Below are 19,973 nucleotides of genomic sequence, written 5' to 3' on the forward strand. Positions count from 1 at the left end.
CAAAGATGTAGGGCGCAGCTACTCCCTTCACATCACGGTGGGAAGCACAGGGAAATGGTAAGCTGAACTCAGATGCAGACTGTGAATTGCTTCACAGTTACACCAGTATTTCAAAAATAATGATATATATTCAATCGTATTACCCTAAAATAGTAATAATTGCTTTTAGTAAGAGCAAAATTTTGTTCCATCAATAACCTGAAATTCAGCTTCTTTTGAACTTCTGTAATCTCTTGTAATATACATGAGATTATTAATGTGTATATACATATAATTTACAAGTAACTTTTATATGTATGGGATATAATAAAAATAAATATTTGGTCTTTGTCCCTGGTTCCTGGCATATAGTTCCTGAAAGCCTTGAAATCTCTACTGGTGTATTTTGTATGCTAATGACATAGCTTGTGGCTGGAGGCCCCTAGTAGCTTCAGGATGGGGGCTGGTCACCAGAAACAGCAAGGCATGATTAGAGGGAACGTTCAGCCCTAACTGCAACCTCTGCAGAGGGGAGAGGGGCTGAAGATGAGTTAATCACCCATGGCCAATTATTTTATCAATCGTGCCTCCCTAAGGAAACCTCAAAAACCATAACAAACAATGGAGTTTGGAGAGCCCTGGATTAACATCAAAATGTTGGGAGGGTGGTGTGCCTGGAGGGCATGGACGCTTAATGCACCACCCCCATACCTTGCCCTACACATCTCTTCCATTTGGGTGTTCCTGAGTTGTAGTCTTTATAATAAGCTGGTAATAGTAAGTAAACGTTTCCTGAGTTTTATAAGCTATTCTAGCAAACTATTAAACCAGGGGGTGGGATGGGATGGTCATGGGAACCCCTAATTTGTAGCCAAGTCAGACAGAAGTGTGGGTAACATGGGGACCGAACACTTGCCACTGACATCTGAAGTGAGGGCAGTCTGGTGGGACTAAGCCCTTAAACTTGTGGAGTCTGATGCTAACCCTGGGTAGTGTCGAAACAGAATCGTAGGACACCAGTTCAATTTTGAATTGGAGAACTGGAGAACTGCTTGATGTGGAAAACCCCCACATTTGGTGTCAGAAGTGTTTTGAGTAAAAACAGCTCAGTGTATTATAGTGTATTCATTTACACAAGGTTAAAAATCGGTTTCACCCCAACCATGTCACCACAGGGAAGTCACGGCCTCACTGATCACTGAGCCTGTTTCCTCACATGAAAAATGGAAATGCTATTCTCCCTTCACCTCAAAAGATTACGGTAAGGCTGAAATGAGAAACCTGTGTGGAGTGCCCAACACATAGTACGTCATCAAGGATAGTCCACTTCTCTGGTGACAGAGTGCAGCGTGCTATACTGCAGTTTATCTTTCTGCAAGGGAACCAAACTCCTTTTCAGTCTACAATCCAAAGATAGACTGTGATAATATGTGTCAGAATAGACGAGATACCTGGTTTGGCGAAAGGGAGAACACAGTTAATGGTGCATTAAGAATGGCTAAATGGTCAGCAGTGACTCCAGGGCAAGCTACCAGTGATAAAGAATCCTAGCACCAGGTACCTAGCTCAGCTTTCTGCTGTTCCAGTTTAGTACTCTATCCAAAATGCTGGGGACCAGAAGTGTTCTTGATTGTGGAGAATTTCCATACACATAATGAGATATTTTGGAGATGGGATCCAAGTCTAAACATGAAATCCATTTATGTTTCATACGCACATTATATACATAGTCTGAAGGTAATTTTATGATTACTTTTAATGATTTTGTGCATGAAACAAAGTTTGTGTATGTTGAACCATTTTATTACCCTTTGTAGGCAGGCTTGCATGGGAGAATCTGGGCCTGTGTGGAAAGGATATATAGTAGCTGAAGGGGTCTAACAGAATCTCTTTTCTCTTGGGGATGCTGAGTAAACAGTGTGTTATACACCTTCATTTTGACTGTGACATGTCACATGACATCAGGTATGGAACTTTCCTCACTTGTGGCATCATGTCAGCACTCAGAAATTTTCCCCATTTTGGATTGGATTAGGGATGCTCAACCTGTATTAAGCTGAAAGCATGAAACAGCATGTTCACAAGCATATCTTAAGATCTGCCAGTATCATCTCAGTGAAACAAAGTGGATGGAAAACATTTGAGAAAAGTAACTTTAATTTTCTTATCTGAACTGTTACATACAAAGATGATCACTTTCAGAGTAAAATTAAGAATGACCAGAATAATTTTACAAAACTTTCCAAGAAACAACACAGTTAAATTTATAGAATATGCCTAAAATATAAGAATATTCAAGTGAAGAAATATTAAGCTAGTGCTCAGAATACCAGACTATGGAGTGGGGGGCGTTGCAGGGCAGAAGTTGCTTTTTGAGATCTTTCTTGCCTTAAGCCTGAATGCTTCATGTTCCCAAAGAATCCAATTATGGAAACAAAAATTCCCTCATATCCAGTTTCACTTTAAAATACAATAAACAGGTTACATTCTCAATTGTTATTAAGTTGCTTATACAAACTTAAAGTCAAGAGCATAACTTCAGGATCTGCACTTTTTATGTCAAGCGCTTTAACTAAGCAGTTTAGGGCCTCCTGGATTTTTCCACACTCTTTTAGTTCTTTTCCACGCTTTACAAGAGTCTCATAGTCATTTGTAGCCTCTGCCGCCTTATCCTGGGGAGAACCAACCAACTGTTCACCAGACAAAGGCTCAGGGGCACCAAGAGAGGTCTCTTGAGCTAGAGCACTAGGCTTAGACGTCATTAACCAGCTGGACTTGTTTTCTGAAGACAGTGTTTCTCCAGAAGGATCCTCTTCTGTATACTTGGAGGCTTCGCCACTGCTTTCCTCCACCCCTTCTTCTGGATAATCTTCAGGACCCTTTGCTTCACTGCTGTCGTCAAGTCTTTCCTCCATGTCCTCCACGTGGTCTAAAACCATATTAATAAGAGACCTCCTAGAAGCCAGAGATCTTCTAGAGTTCATAGACTTATTTACACTACTGGGTATTTGAGATGAAAAGAACCTTCCCGGTGGACTGATGTCATTTTTGGGAGTTGAAGCATCAAATTGTTTCACAGATGAGAATTGAAAGAGAGATGTGTTGAATGGATTTATGCTTGAGGTATCTTTAAAAGAATCATCTTCATCTTCGCCATCTGAAACAATCCTTCTAGCTTTACTTCTGATTTTTGCTTTAACTACTACTTCTTCTGGTTCATCGTCCTTCTCAGAAAACTCCCAACTGAGACATGTTTTGCTATGCACAAACCCTGCTCTGGAATTAGGTGCAGAGCCACACAAGCTATTTTCTTTCTCAACATGCTCTAAAGACTGACTGGAAAAATTTTGTCTGTTGTCTGCTGAGTCTTCCAAGAAAAGATTGAAATCACATGCATACTGTGGTGAAGACGCTGAAGGTTCCTCTTCCAACTTGGCCTCACTTGCTTGAGCATCCTGCAGTGCACTGTGGGATGCTGAAAGGTCATCAGCTATTTCAATAATGGATACATTTGATTCTGCATTTTGACTTTCATTTGTTATGGAAATAATGGGCCAAGGACTGCAATGACGTAAAATCTCATCATCCTTTAGTTGATCTAAATTTGGCCCAATATCAGCTTTGGTTGATTTGCTAAGTACATAATTAAAACTTTCCAGAGGATCCTCTTGCAGTGCCTCTTGCTTAGGCCCCTCTTGTAATGTCTCTTTTTGTACAGCTTCATTTTTAGTTGCAAAGCTTTTTTCCATTCCCAATGAAGAGTTAGTACAAAGTTCTTCTACACTTCCAAACCCCTTGGGTAAAGTAGCTATAGAGTCAGCACTACATGTACCTTTACCATCTTGCAAGGTGGTAACATTCACCTTTATACTGGAGAGATCTTCTTTCTCACCCTCTTCGGGCAGATCAATGACTACACTTGCCATTTTGGAACTGATATCTTCTTCCTGAGTATGATGAGTACTTAGAAGAGGTGAAGGCTGAGGCTGTGGTTTATTCAATTTAGGGCATTTCTTCTTTGTTGAAGAAGGAAATACAGGTTCTCTTAGCCAGGCCCCCTCATTTCTAGTTCTTTGTTGTTCCATCAGGAGCTCTTTATTTTGAGACTCAAATTCAACGAGGAATTGAGCTTTCTGAACCCTTTGTTGAATATAGTGAGATTCTTCTACCACATCAAGCTCTTCTTTAACAGACAGATCACATGTGTACATCAAATCATGGTCTGAGATTCCAGCTATCCCCAAAGACTGCAGGTAGGCAATATGTTCATCTAGTTTTATATCAGATTTCCTCTGAGCAGCATGCAAAGACTGAAGCTGCAGCTGGGTTACAGAGTTCTGAAGATCCTCGATTGTAAAGAGCTCTCTTAATTCTTGTTTACTAAAATATCGGAAAGGGTTCTTTTTTTCACCAGTAGTTTGTCTTATTAATGAGTCCTTGAAAACCTGTCTTCTGTATATTTTTTCCTCTACAGTCCCACAAGTGATTAGCCTATAAACCACAACATTCTCTTTTTGTCCAATTCGGTAAACTCTATCCACAGCTTGAGCATCAGTTGCAGGATTCCAGCTAGGGTCAAAAATGACCACTCTAGTTGCTGCAGTTAATGTTAAACCGACACCACCTACTTGAGTGGTAAGCAAAAAAACAGAGTAATCTTTATTTTGCTGGAATAAGTTAATTCTTTTTTCTCGTTCCAAAAGATGAGTAACTGTCCCATCAATTCGCAATGTCTTAAAGTGCCTATTCTTTAAGAGGCGTTCAATGATGTTTAGAATTTGCCTCGATTGAGAAAACACCAGAGTTTGATGTCCCTCATCTCGCAGCCTCTTAAGTAAGTCCATTAGGAATATCATTTTTCCAGATTCTTCCATCAATGTGTCATCAGTTACTTGATCAATATGGTCCACATCTGGGGAATCTTCCCCCTCATTTCCATCTTGAGCAGAGAATGTCCCAAGATTTAGCAAACAACAAGCCCGTGCAGACAGCAGCCTAGGATGATCACACAGCTTCTTTAAGACACCTAGCTCAGCCAAAGGTGAGCGTGTCTCCATTAGCAACTCCTTGATATGATCTAAAGACACAAATTTCCTGTATATTTCTTCTTGTAAAGGCACAAGTCGTATCCAAATAATTAAATCATTTTTCCTGGAAAGGGAAGGCATTTCACAAATGGCATCAACATCTGGATTCTTTTCATTAAGTCTGGCCTCTGGGTTGCTTGACTTTTTCTTCTGTACGTCTTCTTTAGTCCTCCTGAGAAAATAGGGTTTTATGATTGCCATTAAGTTTTCAGATATTTTAAATCCCAAGGCTTTTTCTCCTGGGGTAGCATCCTTCTCTCTTGCTCTAGTAATAGGATTTTCATACTCCATCTTAAAAGTTTTTAATGTTCCCAGCAGGGACCCTTGACAAGCAAAATCAAATAGGGACCATAGTTCTTGTAAATTATTCTGGATTGGGGTTCCTGTGAGGAGGAGGCGATTACTTGCAGGAATAGCACGAGCACATATTGCTGACTTAGTAGATGAGGTTTTTATTTTATGTGCTTCATCGAGGATGACATAGTCCCACACAAACTCTTGGCCCCTAAAGCTTGAAAGTTGCTGCCAGTTATTGATTAACATTTGGTATGTAGTGATAATGACACCATTCCTTTGCTGAATCCGATTGAGGTTTCTGGTCCGTTCATCCTTGCTAGGACCATGAAAGGTTTTGACTCTCATTCCTGGAGTCCACTTGATGAATTCTTTTACCCATGTGTTAATAAGATTGGTTGGCATGATCAGCAGCACATGATTCACAAGTGAAGCATCAAACATACCAGAAAGGAAAGCAATGATTTGAACAGTCTTCCCTAATCCCATATCATCAGCCAATATACCACCTTTTCTTCCATCCCTATACAGGCTATAGAGGAAAGCTATGCCTTCCTTCTGGTGCTCAAAGAGTTGGTCGTGCAGTTCTCGATAAAGTAGCAAGCCAGAGTTGCACACATCTGTAAATTCATCATCTCCCTGTTCTGCCAACTCCTCCAAGGCTTCCTGTATTTTTTGGATTCTGCTCAGCACCTTTTCATTGGGAAAAATGTCCTTTGCCAAATTGAAAAGTTTAAATGCTTCTTCCAGGTCTCCATTTTTAGTTGCTTCTTTGGCCTCTTTCACATATCTATAGAAAAAAAAAAGAAGAAGAAGAGGAGAAAGGAAACATTGAACATTCAGTCTAAGAATGCTTTAGAGTTCATTTTAGAATCCAAACTGCAGCTGGACTTTTAATATCCTCAATTCAGGATGGGAAAGATTAGCACACAAGATGCCAATGAAAGCTGGCATCACTTGAGACACAAACAAATATCCACCAGATGCTGCCAGCAACACCTTCAGGCACTAGTTGTGGAAAATGAATGTGCAAAGGTTATTGGTTCCACAGTATTTTTTTTAAAATTGGCACCCATAAGAAGTATGAAGTGATATTTTTTGTAAAACAAACCTCTATGTGTAGGGGCATGGAAACATAGGAACCTCTCTGGCCTTATTTTACTAGACCTCCATGATGCATTTGACAGTATTGATCACTCCCCTCCCCTCTTAAAATTCCCTCCTTTCACGAGATTCCTATAGATTCCTTCTGGTTTTCCTCCTCTTCACTGACCATTTCTTCTGTGTTCTTCCTCCCAGAGGACTCAGTCCTAGGACCTCTTCTCACTCTTTTTAATTTCTCCTCAAGTTTTACCAGAGCTTCCACTCCCACCTATGTGCTCATGACTCAAATCACTCTCTCCAACCTAGAGCTGTCCCTCAAGCTCTACTCTAGACCCATATTCCAGCTGCCTTCTGGACATCTCCACTTGAAATCAAATTCAATTCATCCCAAACTAGACTCATTATTTCCCCTCTAAAAACGTGCTTCTCCATTTGTGTGGTACTAAATAACACTACCATCTATTTAGCCACCCAAACTTCAAATCTGAAGAGAATTCTTGACCCCAACCTAAATAGGAGTCATCCTTGTCCTTTCTTTTTATGCCCCACTCCCAGGCCAGGCAGTCCCAAGTCCTACTAACTTTATTTCCCAAGTTATAACCACCTTCTTTCCATCTCTACTGCCATTACTGTGGCCCAAGTCACCATCATCTCTGGCCTGGATAACTGCAGCTTCCTACTCACTGCTCTCCCTACATAAACTCTTGCCCCTCCAATACACACTCTATATAGCAGCCAGCAATACTGTCTTAAAGCATAAAAGAAATCATGTCACTCCTCTACTTAAAATTCTTCAGTGGTTTATGGTCAATTACTTTCAGTAAGGGCGCCAAAATAATTCACTGGGGAAGAAGTCTTTTCAACTGGATATCCATGTGCAAAAGAATGAAATTGGACCCCTACTCATACCATACACAAAAATTAACTCAAAATGGATCATAGATCTAAATCTAAGGGCTAAACCTACAAAACTTAGGAAAAAATATAGGTGTAAAAATCTTCATGATTTGGATTTGGCAATATCTTAAATATGATGCCGAACACACAAGCAACCAGAGGGGGAAAAAAGATATACAGGGCCGGGTGCGGTGGCTCATGACTGTGATCCCAGCACTTTTGGGAGGCCAAAGCAGGAGGATCGCTTGAGGTCAGGAGTTTAAGACTAGCCTGAATAACACAGCGAGACTCTGTCTCTTAAAAAATAAATAAATAAATAAATAAATAAATAAATAAATGGAAAAAAGATATACAGATGGGCACATGAAAAGATTCTCAACATCATTAGTTGTCAGGGAAATGCAAACCAAAACCACAAGGAGATACCACTTCCCATTAGGATGACTATAACCAACAAGTGGGAAAATACCAAGTGTTGGCAAGGTGTGAAAAACTCCCACTATCGATGGGAATTATTAATGGTTCAGAGCTGCTTTGGAAAGTGGTCTTGATCTATGTTCTAGAGCTTGAAGGAAAAAATAACATTCTTAAATTATTAGATTATTTCCAAGTTCCTGAACTGGTAACCTACCCAGTATCCTGAAACCCCTATGAAACCTGGGGTTCTGTGTAACTCTAGCCAGGCGTCTTTCCCAGAGACTAAAGTGCTGTCCCTGATCCTTAGCTCTGGGCCAGAGTCCCCACTAATCACACACGCCAGCCTTTTAAATGGCAACTGTGTGCCTAGACTTCTTAGCACCAGCCTAAAATACTTATTGCTGTGCTCTACCCACCCTCTGGAACACCCATTTGTCAACCTCTGCCTGAACCACAACGAGAGTTTACAGTATTCCTTGGATATCACTGCTTTCTGGCTGGGTTAAACCGCTGCTGTGAGCCAAGCTGCCTTCCCCAGTCCCTGGTCCACCCTAGTTAGCAGGTCTGTCTAACAATTGCATCTCAGCTCTTCCTTTCCCCTCAGTCTATTCCACCAATTAAGTTGGACCTAGGATGGTTTTCTTTCCCTACAATAGAATCAGGAGGAAAAATACATGCTTTTAATAGCACTGCCCTGGATATCTGATTATTTGCAAGACTAGAATGCTTTTTACAATGCAGTTTGATTTAGCCACTTAGCTTCTAATCACTTCCATTTTTCAGGGCTTGGAGGGAAAACATGTCCTTTTTATTGCTAATGTAATGATTTATCCATCTATAGCACACAGGATCCCTAATGATCTGGATAACTTAGCTAACACTTCATGGGCTCAAGTATTTTTCCAGAATTGCTCCCCTATTTTCCTTGAACATAGGCAGGGAGAAGCCAGGCCTGCTTGGGAGCCAAGAGGACAGGGAGGAGTAACCAGTTCAGGACAAAGAACCATAACCCTCAAGCAAGAGAACAAGGAGAAGAATAGTGCTAGAGTATGGGGTGAAATGTCAGTTTTTAATTCCATAGGAATGGACAATAAAAACAAAAATTTTATGTTTAAATGGTTTTACCTGAAATTATATGACTAGAGCATGTTTCTCTTTAAGGATTATTTTAAAGGACATCTAATCACCTCCCACAAGGTGTCTCCCCAAACACGTGAGGATTACAATCTGGATTACAATTCAAGATGAGATTATGGGCGGGGTCACAGCCAAACCATATCAGTGGCACACACCTGTAGTCAGTCCCAGCTATTCAGGAGGCTGAGGCAAGAAGTTCGCTTCAGCATGGGAGGTCTAGGCTGCAGTGAGCCATGATCGCACCACTGCACTCCAGCCTGGGTGACAGAGCAAGACCCGTTTCAAAAATAAAAAAAAAAGAAATATTATATACAAACAACTCCTGGAGGAAGGTGACACAACAATTAAACTTGGGCTACAAAGTCCTGTTACCTGGAAAGCTACCCTTTCGCGGGCAAAACTGCCCAGTTGCTAACCCCCTGGGTCATAACCCCACCTAAAGGTCTTCTCTATAAGAAGCCCTGCCCAAGTGGCCATATAAAATCATCTCTGTGGCTGGGCATGGTGGCTCATGCCTGTAATCCCAGCACTTTGGGAGGCTGAGGCAGGTGAATCACCTGAAGTCAGGAGTTCGGGACCAGCCTGGCCAACATGGTGAAACCCCGTCTCTACTAAAAATACAAAAAAGTTAGCCGGGCGTGGTGGTGGGTGCCTGTAATCCCAGCTACTCGGGAGGCTGAGGCATGAGAATCACGTGAAAGGTGGGGGTTGCAGTGAGCCAAGATCGCACCACTGCACTCCAACTGTGCACCACAGCAAGACCCCATCTCAAAATAATAATAATAATAATAATAATAATAATAAAATCATCTCTGCCCCAAAGCTATTTCCTCAGATGCAAACATTTTCCTTGACCATAGCCAATTAACCTCTCAACATCTAATCCACCTCCCTTTGGAAATGGCTGATACCTTGAGAAACCTTTCTTCTCCACAGAGGGTCTGCCAGTTCAGATGCTGAAAAGTTTTTCTATCTGGAGAAACCCATAAGCCATACTATTAGACCTATGCCCCAAAGAGCTAAGCTAAGCTAAACACACAGTGTTTGCAAATGAGCAGCTGAAAAGGCACACAAGCTTAAGTTGCAGAAGACACACACTTGATTTTCCTTGCTATGGAGGGCCCTTTAGAACATTCCCTACAAAGTTATTTTAGAATGTGAAGAGACAGCTGGGAGCGGTGGCTTGAGCCTCTAATCCCAGTACTTTGGGAGGCCAAGGCGGGCAGATTGCTTGAGCCCAGGAGTTTGAGACTAGCCTGGGCAACATAGTGAAGCCCTGGTCTCTACAAAAAATAGAAAAAAAATTAGCCGGGTTTGGTGGCATGCGCCTAGACCCAGCTACTGGGAGGCTAAGGTGGGAGGGATGGCTTGAGCCTGGGAGGCAGGGGTTGCATTGAGCTATGATCGTGTCACCACTGCACTCCAGCCTGGCCTACAGAGCCAGACCCTGTCTCAAAAAAAAAAAAAAAAAAAAGAATGTGAAGAGACAGAGAACTGAATGCAAAGACCCTAACTCAATAAAACTTTGTTTTCTTCACATGCAAAACAATCAGAAATGCTCTTTGTTTTGTAATCTGGCCACCAGCCACTAGGCCCATATAGGGGTGGAGGAGCCTAGACCTGCTAATCTCGGTGCATGTGAGTGGGGTTATTGCTGTCCTCTCAACAAGAACCCAGTTTTGAGAGACAGGACTTGCTGGATTTCCTAGGCTGACTAAGAATTCCTAAGCCTAGCTGGGGAAGGTGACTACACCTACCTTTAAACACAGGGCTTATAACTCAGCTCACACCCAACCAATCAGGTAGTAAAGAGGGCTCACTAAAATACAAATTAGGCTAAAAGCAGGAGGTAAAGAAATAGTCAAATCATATATCGCCCGAGAGCACAGGGGGAGGGAAAATGATCGGGATATAAATCCAGGCATTCGAGCTGGGAGGGGCAACCTCGTCTGGGTCCCCTCCCATTGTATGGGAGCTCTGTTTTCACTCTATTAAATCTTGCAACTGCACACTCTTCTGGTCTGTGTTTGTTACGGCTCGAGCTGAGCTTTCGCTCACCGTCCACCACTGCTGTTTGCCACCGTTGCAGACCCATCGCTGACTTCCACCCCTCCAGATATGGCAGGGTGTCCGCTGCGTTTCTGATACAGCAAGGTGCCCATTGCCACTCCCAATCGGGCTAAAGGCTCGCCATTGTTCCTACATGGCTAAGTGCCCGGGTTCGTCCTAATCCAGCTGAACACTAGTTGCTGGGTTCCACGGTTCTCTTCCATGACCCACGGCTTCTAATAGAGCTATAACACTCACCATGTGGCCCAAGGTTCCATTCCTTGGAATCCGTGAGGCCAAGAACCCCAGGTCAGAGAACAAAAGGCTTGCCACCATCTTGGGAGCGGCCCACCACTATCTTGGGAGCTCTGAGAACAAAGACCTGTCCGTTAACAGTTTCCCTATACTGATCCAGCTCCTGGAGTATCTGCTCCCTGACATGTCTCTATGTCCAGTCCCCTTGTCAGGATGCATGTAGATGCATTAGACACAACAGATGTCTTTTGATTCTCCATCAAAATCAATAAAACATAAAACATTCGGATAACATAAAAATTGCAGGTGACCTGAATGCCAGTATTGAAAACAGGTCCATTTAAAGCCCAAGTCATGGCAGAGTAGGCTAGGAGGATTCCTTCCTTTTGGCTTCACTTTCAGGGATGGTCATTTTAATTAAGGTGGGGATCATTTTAAAATCACATATAAACACAAACAATATTATTAAATAGTGATTTCTGAGATAAATTAGGGAAAAATATGGTTCACATTTCAGTCAAACAATATTTAATAATTAGCTTTTCCCTGCTTAGCGCCATTTATAAGACAGGCATTTAAGAGTCAAAAAAACAAACAATGTTGCTTTACTCTTCATAGCCAAAAACTGGAAACAACCCCAGCACTTTGGGAGGCCGAGGCGGTTGGATCACCTGAAGTCAGGAGTTTGAGACCAGCCTGGCCAACATGGCGAAATCCATCTCTACTAAAAATACAAAAATTAGCCAGGCATGGTGGCAGGCACCTGTAATCCCATCTACTCTGGAGGCAAAGGCAGGAGAATCATGTGAACCCGGCAGGCGGAAGTTGCAGTGAGCCGAGATCACGCCACAGCACTCCAGCCTGGATGACAGAGTGAGACTCCATCTCAAAAAAAAAAAAAAAAAAAAAGTTTAGGCCAGGCGCGGTGGCTCATACCTGTAATCCTAGCACTTTGGGAGGCCAAGGTGGGCAGATCACTTGAGGTCAGGAGTTCGAGATTAGCCCCGCCATCATGGTGGAACACCATCTCTACTAAAAATACAAAAATTAGCCAGGTGTGGTGACGGGTTCCTGTAATCCTAGCTACTCAGGAGGCTGAGGCAGGAAAATCGCTTGAACTCAGGAGATGGAGGTTGCAGTGAGCCAAGATCAAGCCACTGCACTCCAGCCTGGATGAAAAAGCAAGACTCTGACTCAAAACAAACAAACAAACAAAAAAACCCACCAATCTGTGATATATTCATACAAAGGACTCAATAACAGAAAAGAACAAACTACTACATGTATGAATTTATACATGTATGAATCTCAAAAACATGCTGAGGAAAAGCCAGGCATGAAAGAGTAGAAACAGTGTGATTTCACTTATATCAAGTTCTAAAATAGGCAAAACTAACATATGGTGGAAAACATCAAGACAGTGGTTGCCCCTGGAGGTGGAAAATGCCTGGGAAAGGGCGTGAGGGCACTTTCTGGGGTGATAATAGTATTCTATATCCTGATAGGGGTTTGGGTTACACACGTGTATGCACTTGTCAAAATTCACCAAATGTACACTTAAGATTTGTGCATTTCTTTGTATGAAAATTTTACTTTAAAAGAAAAAAACTAAACAAATATTGAAATCCACTTAATAGTTTATATGCTGAAGTGTTTAGGGGGAAGTATCCTGATGTCTGCAACTTACTTTGAAATGTATCCTAAAAAAAGAAGATGGATTGATGGAATAGATATAAGAATAGGTATGTGATAAAGCAAGTATAGTAAAATGTTAATAACAGAATCTAGGTGGTAGGTGAAAAAGAGAGACTAAAAAGACTGCTTTGCCAATAGACTGCTGCCTCTCAATTTGAAGGCATACAAAAAGCAAGATTCATAACACGCTGCGATTTGGCTTCTTACCTAGCACTCTAATGTAACTGTTCTCACCAAGGACACCAACCTCCATATTGCCAAACTCCATGGACAGTTCTTAGTCTTTATCTTTCTGGACCTTTCTGCTGTGCTTAAAACCACTGATAACTACATCCCTCCTGAAGTTTTCCCTCCCCCTTGGGTTCAGTGGCATACAACCCTTCTCCTAGATTTCTTCTACCTCACTAACCATTCAAGATGCTCAGTCTGCATCTTGAATTCCTCTCCATCCACATATCCCCTACAAAATGTTGGCATTTCTGGGGATCTTTTTGTTGTCAATGTCCTTCTGATTCAATGTACATTTCCCAGAAGATTTTATCCACAGGAGTGCCCTGTACTAGGTTAAATAGAGTCCTCCAAAATTTCATGTCAACCTGGAGCCCGTGAATGTGACCAGGACATTGCAGATGTTATTGATTTAAGATGAGATCATACTGGATTAGGGTAGGCCCTAACCTCATATGACTAGTTTACTTATAAGAGGTAAACTGAGACACCGAGACATAGAGAGGAGAATGCCACATGAAGATGGAGGCAGAGAATGGAGTGACGCATCTACAAGCCAAAAAGCTCCTAGGATTGCCAGTACCACCATAAACTAGGAGAGAGGCTTGGAACAGATTATTTCTCAGTCTCCAAAAAGAAACCAACCCTGCTGACACCTTGATTTCAGACTTCTAGTCTCCATAACTGTGACAGAATGTCTAGGTTTTTAAAAAAAAATGTGGTAAAATACATATAACATAAAATTGCCATTTTAACCATTTTAAGGGTACAATGGCATTGATTACATTCACAACGTGTTATCATCACCACTATCTTTCTCATGATACCAAACAGAAACTCTGTACCCATTAAGCTATAACTCCCCATTTCTCCCACCCCTCAGTGACATCTAATCTACTGTTTGTCTCTGTGTATGTGCCTATTCTAGATATTTCATATAGGTGGAATCATATAGTATTTGTCCTTTTGTGTTTGGCAGGTTAACCAGATAACCTTGGGCTAGAAGATTAAGGAGCTGGAGGTACTAAAGGTCTATACCCATTGTAAAAGAAATTAACTGTCCCTGGAGAATTTTTCATTTTTAGTTAGACTTTATTCCAAAGGGTCAGTCAGGATGTTAGCCACCAAATGCTCCCCAAAAATAATAAAACTTCTGCTGAAGAACATTGGCTGGTAGGATACCCTCTAGATGCCAAAGCACATCTGCTATGCCAGAAAAAAGGATAATTTTGGTTTTGGCATAATTACTGTTATGCTGTTTTTTTCCGGAGTGATTAGCCAGCAGGTTCAGCTGCTTTCTGAGGGCATGTTGTTAGCATGTAGGAGGATGCTTTCTTCCTGTTTATTCTGGCAGAAGGGTATTTGCCCAGTTCAACCAAAAGCAGCACTAAAATGTTCAGGTCTGATTACAAAGGAGGAGTTCAACAACCCTGCCTGCTTTTACTCACTTTGAAATCAGCTTTGCTCTTCCTGCCTGCTTGTATTCTCTTTATGACAGGGTATAAAGGACCTAAAAGAGCAAGAAGAACCTTGGGTCTCTTTTGAGCCATATAGTTTGGTCCAAATAGTTCTTGTCTGAGGAATCCAAAGCCAATAACCAGATAATAAATATTACAGAAAGCCTTACGCTTTTTTCAGTGATTGCTCTTGTAGGTGAAATAGAGTACGGAGCTGACAGTGTCAAGCCCCAAACCAAAACTTGTGTAGGCTCCTATCCTAAGAGGCCCAGGCCACCATTAAATTGAATATTCATGTTTTATACATTTTATTTATGCATATATTGTGAAATATACATATCTTATATTTCACAATAAAAGTTTTAAAGAATGTTACTTGCCCACCCTAGTGGCCAGGGAATAAGACCATTACCAGAAGGTGGACATGAAAGCTTACTGAGCAGAAAAAAAAAAAACAAAAAAAAAACACAAAAAGAACAAAATACAACAGCAACCATTATTCCCTACACATAAGCAAGTGCCTGAAATATGGGCAGTCCATGCTGTTCCAGGAAAGAACAGTGTAGAACTCTTGCTTCTATTCCATTGATCTATATCTATACTTATGCAAGTACCACACTGTCTTGACTACTGTAGCTTTGTTGTAAGTTTTGAATTTAGGAACTATGAGTCCTCTAACTTTGTTCCTTTAAAAATTTTCTTTAAATAATAGAGATGGGGGCTGGGCGCGGTGGCTCATGCCTGTAATCCCAGCACTTTGGAAGGCCAAGGCAGGTGGATCAGGAGGTCCAGGAGATCGAGACCATCCTGACTAACACGATGAAACCCTGTCTCTACTAAAAATACAAAAAATTATCTGGGCATGGTGGTGGGCGCCTGTAGTCCCAGCTACTCAGGAGGCTGAGGCAGGAGAATGGCGGGAACCCGGGAGGCAGAGTTTGCAGTGAGTCAAGATCGCACCACTGCACTCCAGCCTGGGCGACAGAGCGAGACTCTGTCTCAAAAAAAAAAAAAAAAAAATTAATAATAGAGATGGAGTATCGCCATGTTGCCCAGGCTGGTCTCAAACTGGCCTTAAGTGATCCTCCTGTCTCAGTCACCTGAGTACCTGGGATTACAGATGTGAGGCACCACGGTCGGCTAAACTACTCTTTTTCAAGATTGTTTTGGCTATTCTGGGTCCCCTGTATTTCTATATGGCTTTTATAATAGTTTGTCAATTTCTTTCTCTTTTTTTTTTTTTGGAAACAAGAGTCTCGCTCTGTCACCCAGGCTGGAGTGCAGTGGCACGGTCTTGGTTCACTGCAACCTCTGCCTCCCAGGTTCAAGCGACTGTCCTGCCTCAACCTCCCGAGCAGCTGGGATTACAGGCATGCACCACCCTCACCTGGCTAATTTCTGTATTTTTACTAGAGACGGGGTTTCACCATGTTGGCCGGGCTGGTAGCTCATCAATTTCTACAAAAAAGCCAGCTGGGATTTTCTTAGATGTGGCATTAGAATCTGTAGAACACTTTGGGAAGTATTGCCATTTTAAAGATATTACATCTTTCAATCCATAAACACAGGATATCTTTCTTTTATTTAGGCCTTCTTAAATTTCTTTCAACAATGTTTTATAGTTTTCAGTATCTAAGTGTTGCACCTCCTCGTATAAATTTACTCCTAAGCATTTATTTTTGTTGCTATTGTAAATGGAATTGTTTTGGCTGGGCACAGTGGCCCACGCCTGTGATCCCAGCACTTTAGGAGGCTGAGGCGGGTGGATCACCTGAGGTCAGGAGTTCGAGACCTGCCTGGCCAACGCAGTGAAACCCCGTCCCTACTAAAAATACAAAAATTAGCTGAGTGTGGTGGTGGGCACCTGTAATCCCAGCTACTTGGGAGACTGAGGCAGGAGAATCGCTTGAACCCAGGAGGTGGAGGTTGCAGAGAGCAGAGATCGTGCCACTGCATTCCAGCCTGGGAAACAGAATGAGACCCTGTCCCAAAAATAAATAAATAAGGCCAGGTGCGGTGGCTCATGCCTGTAATCCCAGTACTTTGTGAGGCCAAGGCGGGAGGATCACCTGAGGTCAGGAGTTTGAGACCAGCCTGGCCAACATGGTGAAACCCCATCTCTACTAAAAATACAAAAATTAGCCAGGCATGGTGGCCTGCGCCTGAAATCCCAGCTACTCAGAAGGCAGAGGCAGGAGAATCTCTTGAACCTGGGAGATGGAGGTTGCAGTAAGCCGAGATTGCGCCACTGCACTCCAGCCTGGGCAACAGACTCTGCCTCAAAAAATATAAATAAATAGACTAGGCGTGATAGCTCATGCCTGTAATCCCAGCACTTTGGGAGGCCAAGGCGGGCAGATCACCTGAGGTCAGGAGTTCGAAACCAGCCTGACCAACATGAAGAAGCCCCGCCTCTACTAAAAATACAAAAAAATTAGCGGGCGTGGTGGTGCACGCCTGTCATCCCAGCTACTCAGGAGGCTGAGGCAGGAGAATCACTTGAACCCAGGAGGCAGAGATTGCAGTGAGTCAAGGTTGCGCCACTGCACTCCAGCCTGGCAACACAGTGAGACTCTGTCTCAAAAAAAAAAAAAAAAAGAACCTCCACTATAATGTTGAATTATAATGTGAAGAGAAGTCGCAAGAGCAGACAAAAATCCTTGCCTTTTTCCTGATATGAGCAGGAAAAGCCTTTAGTCTTTCACCATTAAGTATAATGTTAGCTATGGGATTTTTGTAGATACCCTTGATCAGGTTAAGGAAGTTACCTTTTATTCCTAGTTTGTTGAGTGTTTGTATCACGAAAAGGTGCTAGATTTTGTCAAATGTTTTTTTCTGCACCTATTGAGGTAAGAAATGTGTTTTTTGTCCTTTAGTTTTTAGGCATGTTAAATCTGATATGTCTATTATCAAGCAGAGATGTCAACCAAGCAATCACATATAGGAGTATGGAGTTCAAGAGGTCAGGACTAAAGATAAAAAATGTAATAATCATCAAAGAAATGCAAATTAAAACCACATTGACATATCACCTCATTCCTGTTAGACTTTCTATTACCAAAAAGATGAAAGATAAGTGTTGACAGAGCAGGAACATCAGCATCTTGGACAAGCCCCTCATTCAGCGGGAGCATCGGCATCTTGGACAAGCCCCACATTCTAAAGTTCACCTTAATAAAAAACCACCTAAATCTAAAGGGCATCAGCCTAATGGCTAAGGTCAGCATGACCATAAACCACAATTAACATCTCCAACCAGAAACATTCCAAACTCCTCCCTGACCAGAGACATGCTAGCCCCAAGATAACCCCCCTCTGGCCAGGAGGATGCCAGCCTTGAGATAACACCCCTCTGGCCGGAAAGATGTCTGCCCCAAGATAACCTCCCCTCCTCCCAGAGAGATTCCAACCCCACCATAAAACTTCTCCCTCACACAGAAACATTCTAAGCTTGTGATAAGCCCCCTCACCCTAAAACCAATATATACTGTTAGTCTGTAAGAGAAAGCACTCCTGACCAAAATTGGCCAGAAACCCCTCTCAGGTTTTATCTAAAGTAAACCTGCCTCTAACTGTCAAGCATTTGTGTTTCTTTTCTCTTTCTTTAACTCTTATATTTGGTGCCAAAATCTGGAACAGGTGCTGGGGGCAGAGGCTCTCTTGCAACCCAGGAAGCAGTGGGCAACAGCAGCTCATCATAAGTTAATTCCTGGATCCTGAGGGTCTCTGGTCACCTGCCCCGTCTTTTCTCTCACTTCATTTTTGGAGCGATTTGCATGAGGACAACTAACCTGAAGGGGACTGCAAGGCTCTGGCCGGGGCTACTCCCCAACAAGTCTTTAAACCTTCAGATCTTGGGAATCCACCTCCAACTTCCCACAGTGGGTATTTTGCCCTCTCCCCTCCTCCTCCCTTCTCTCTTTCTCTCTTCCTCATGTGGCTCTGGTTTAAGGGGCCCTTTGCCAATTCCAACTGGAACATCCAACACTGGACACTAATCCAGCCAACTGCTAAGATCTGCCCTCCTCTGGCTTTCTCATGGTACCAGGAAAAGTCAGGTCTGCCATCCCGGTCCTCAGAGGACCAGCAGGACTAAAAAGCTAGAAGAAATCTTGGGGATGCCCAGTTTTCATCTCAGCTTGACCGTTCTCTTTAGAAAGAGGACGCCGGGTCTCTGTCTTTCATCTGGGGATGCCTAGAACAAAAACAGACACCCTCGGCTTCTTCTCACCAGTCCACATGGGTGCCAAACAATCCCACATTCCTACATCCTCCCCACTGGGCTGCCTCCTTCACAACCTCACCAAACTTGGCTTACCAGGAAGCATAAAGCCAAAGCATTTAGTCTTTTATTGCAACATGGTCTGGCTGCAATACACATTAGATAATGACAGCCGATGGTTGGAAAATGTCACCTTTTACTTGCAAATTCTTAGGGACCTTGACAACTTTATAACCAGGAATGGCAAATGGCAAGAGGTTCTCTACATTCAGGCTTTCTTCTACCTTAGATCCCAACCCTCCCTATGTCAAGCTTGCACCCCTCATGAAGTCCTTCTTCTCAATGAAAATGCTGTCTGGGTCTCTCCCTCCTCCAAAAACCTTTCCTCTGAGATCCCTTCCCGCGAAAACCCTTCCTCCAAAACCCCTTCCCTCGAAACCCCTTCCTCTGAAACCCCTTTTGACCCTGCAGATGAACCCCCTCCGTATTCCCATCCCCCTGGTTCTGCTCCTCATCCCTCCAAACCCTCCACCCCAGGGGGCCCTCCTGCCCTCAAGCCTCCAGCCTCCAGCCCCAAACCCCACTCCTCCTCCTTCTCCACCTGTTACCCGTTCAAAAGCCACCAGTCAAACCACCCCAGCCATTCTCCCTCTCCGGGAAGTGGCTGGGGTTGAAGGCATTGCTCGTATTCACATCCCTTTCTCCAAGTCTGATTTGTCACAAATCAAACGGCAGCTAGGATCCTTCTCTGAAAATCCCTATCACTATCACAGGGAATTCCTGCACGTAACCCAATCCTTTAATTTAACTTGGCATGATATTTATATAATTTTAACCTCCACCCTCACTCCTGATGAAAAGGAGAGCATCTGGTGTTCAGCTGAAGCCCACGCAGATGAACTCCATAACCAAGCCCCTATATAAAATCCAGTGGCCAATGATGCAGTCCCCCATAGAGACACAGACTGGACTTACCAACAGGGAAACAATGGCATCAGGTGACAGAACCACATGATTACCTGTCTCCTCACGGGCATGAACAAAAATGCCCATAAGGCAGTTAATTATGAAAAACTCAGAGAAATTACAAAGGAGCCCCAGGAGAATCCAGCCTTTTTTTTTTTTTTTTTTTAGATGGAGTCTCACTCTGTT

General features: G+C 42.8%; 2 protein-coding genes across 3 annotated transcripts in view; one reads left to right on the plus strand and one right to left on the minus strand.

Moving 5' to 3' along the window:
• Nucleotides 1-19,973, plus strand: part of PIN4 (peptidylprolyl cis/trans isomerase, NIMA-interacting 4) — an 83,763-nt gene that overhangs the window by 20,268 nt on the left and 43,522 nt on the right. The gene's annotated exons all lie outside the window — the stretch shown is intronic.
• Nucleotides 2,119-19,973, minus strand: part of ERCC6L (ERCC excision repair 6 like, spindle assembly checkpoint helicase) — a 34,295-nt gene continuing 16,440 nt past the window's right edge. For both annotated transcript variants that reach the window (XM_004064374.3, XM_055376178.2), the window contains exon 2: nucleotides 2,119-6,150. In XM_004064374.3, coding sequence (XP_004064422.2) covers nucleotides 2,469-6,150 — 3,682 coding nt within the window. In that variant the 3' untranslated portion in view covers nucleotides 2,119-2,468. The remainder of the gene's footprint in view (nucleotides 6,151-19,973) is intronic.

The sequence above is a fragment of the Gorilla gorilla genome, chromosome X, assembly GCF_029281585.2.
Source record: "Gorilla gorilla gorilla isolate KB3781 chromosome X, NHGRI_mGorGor1-v2.1_pri, whole genome shotgun sequence".
NCBI classification, from domain to species: domain Eukaryota; kingdom Metazoa; phylum Chordata; class Mammalia; order Primates; family Hominidae; genus Gorilla; species Gorilla gorilla.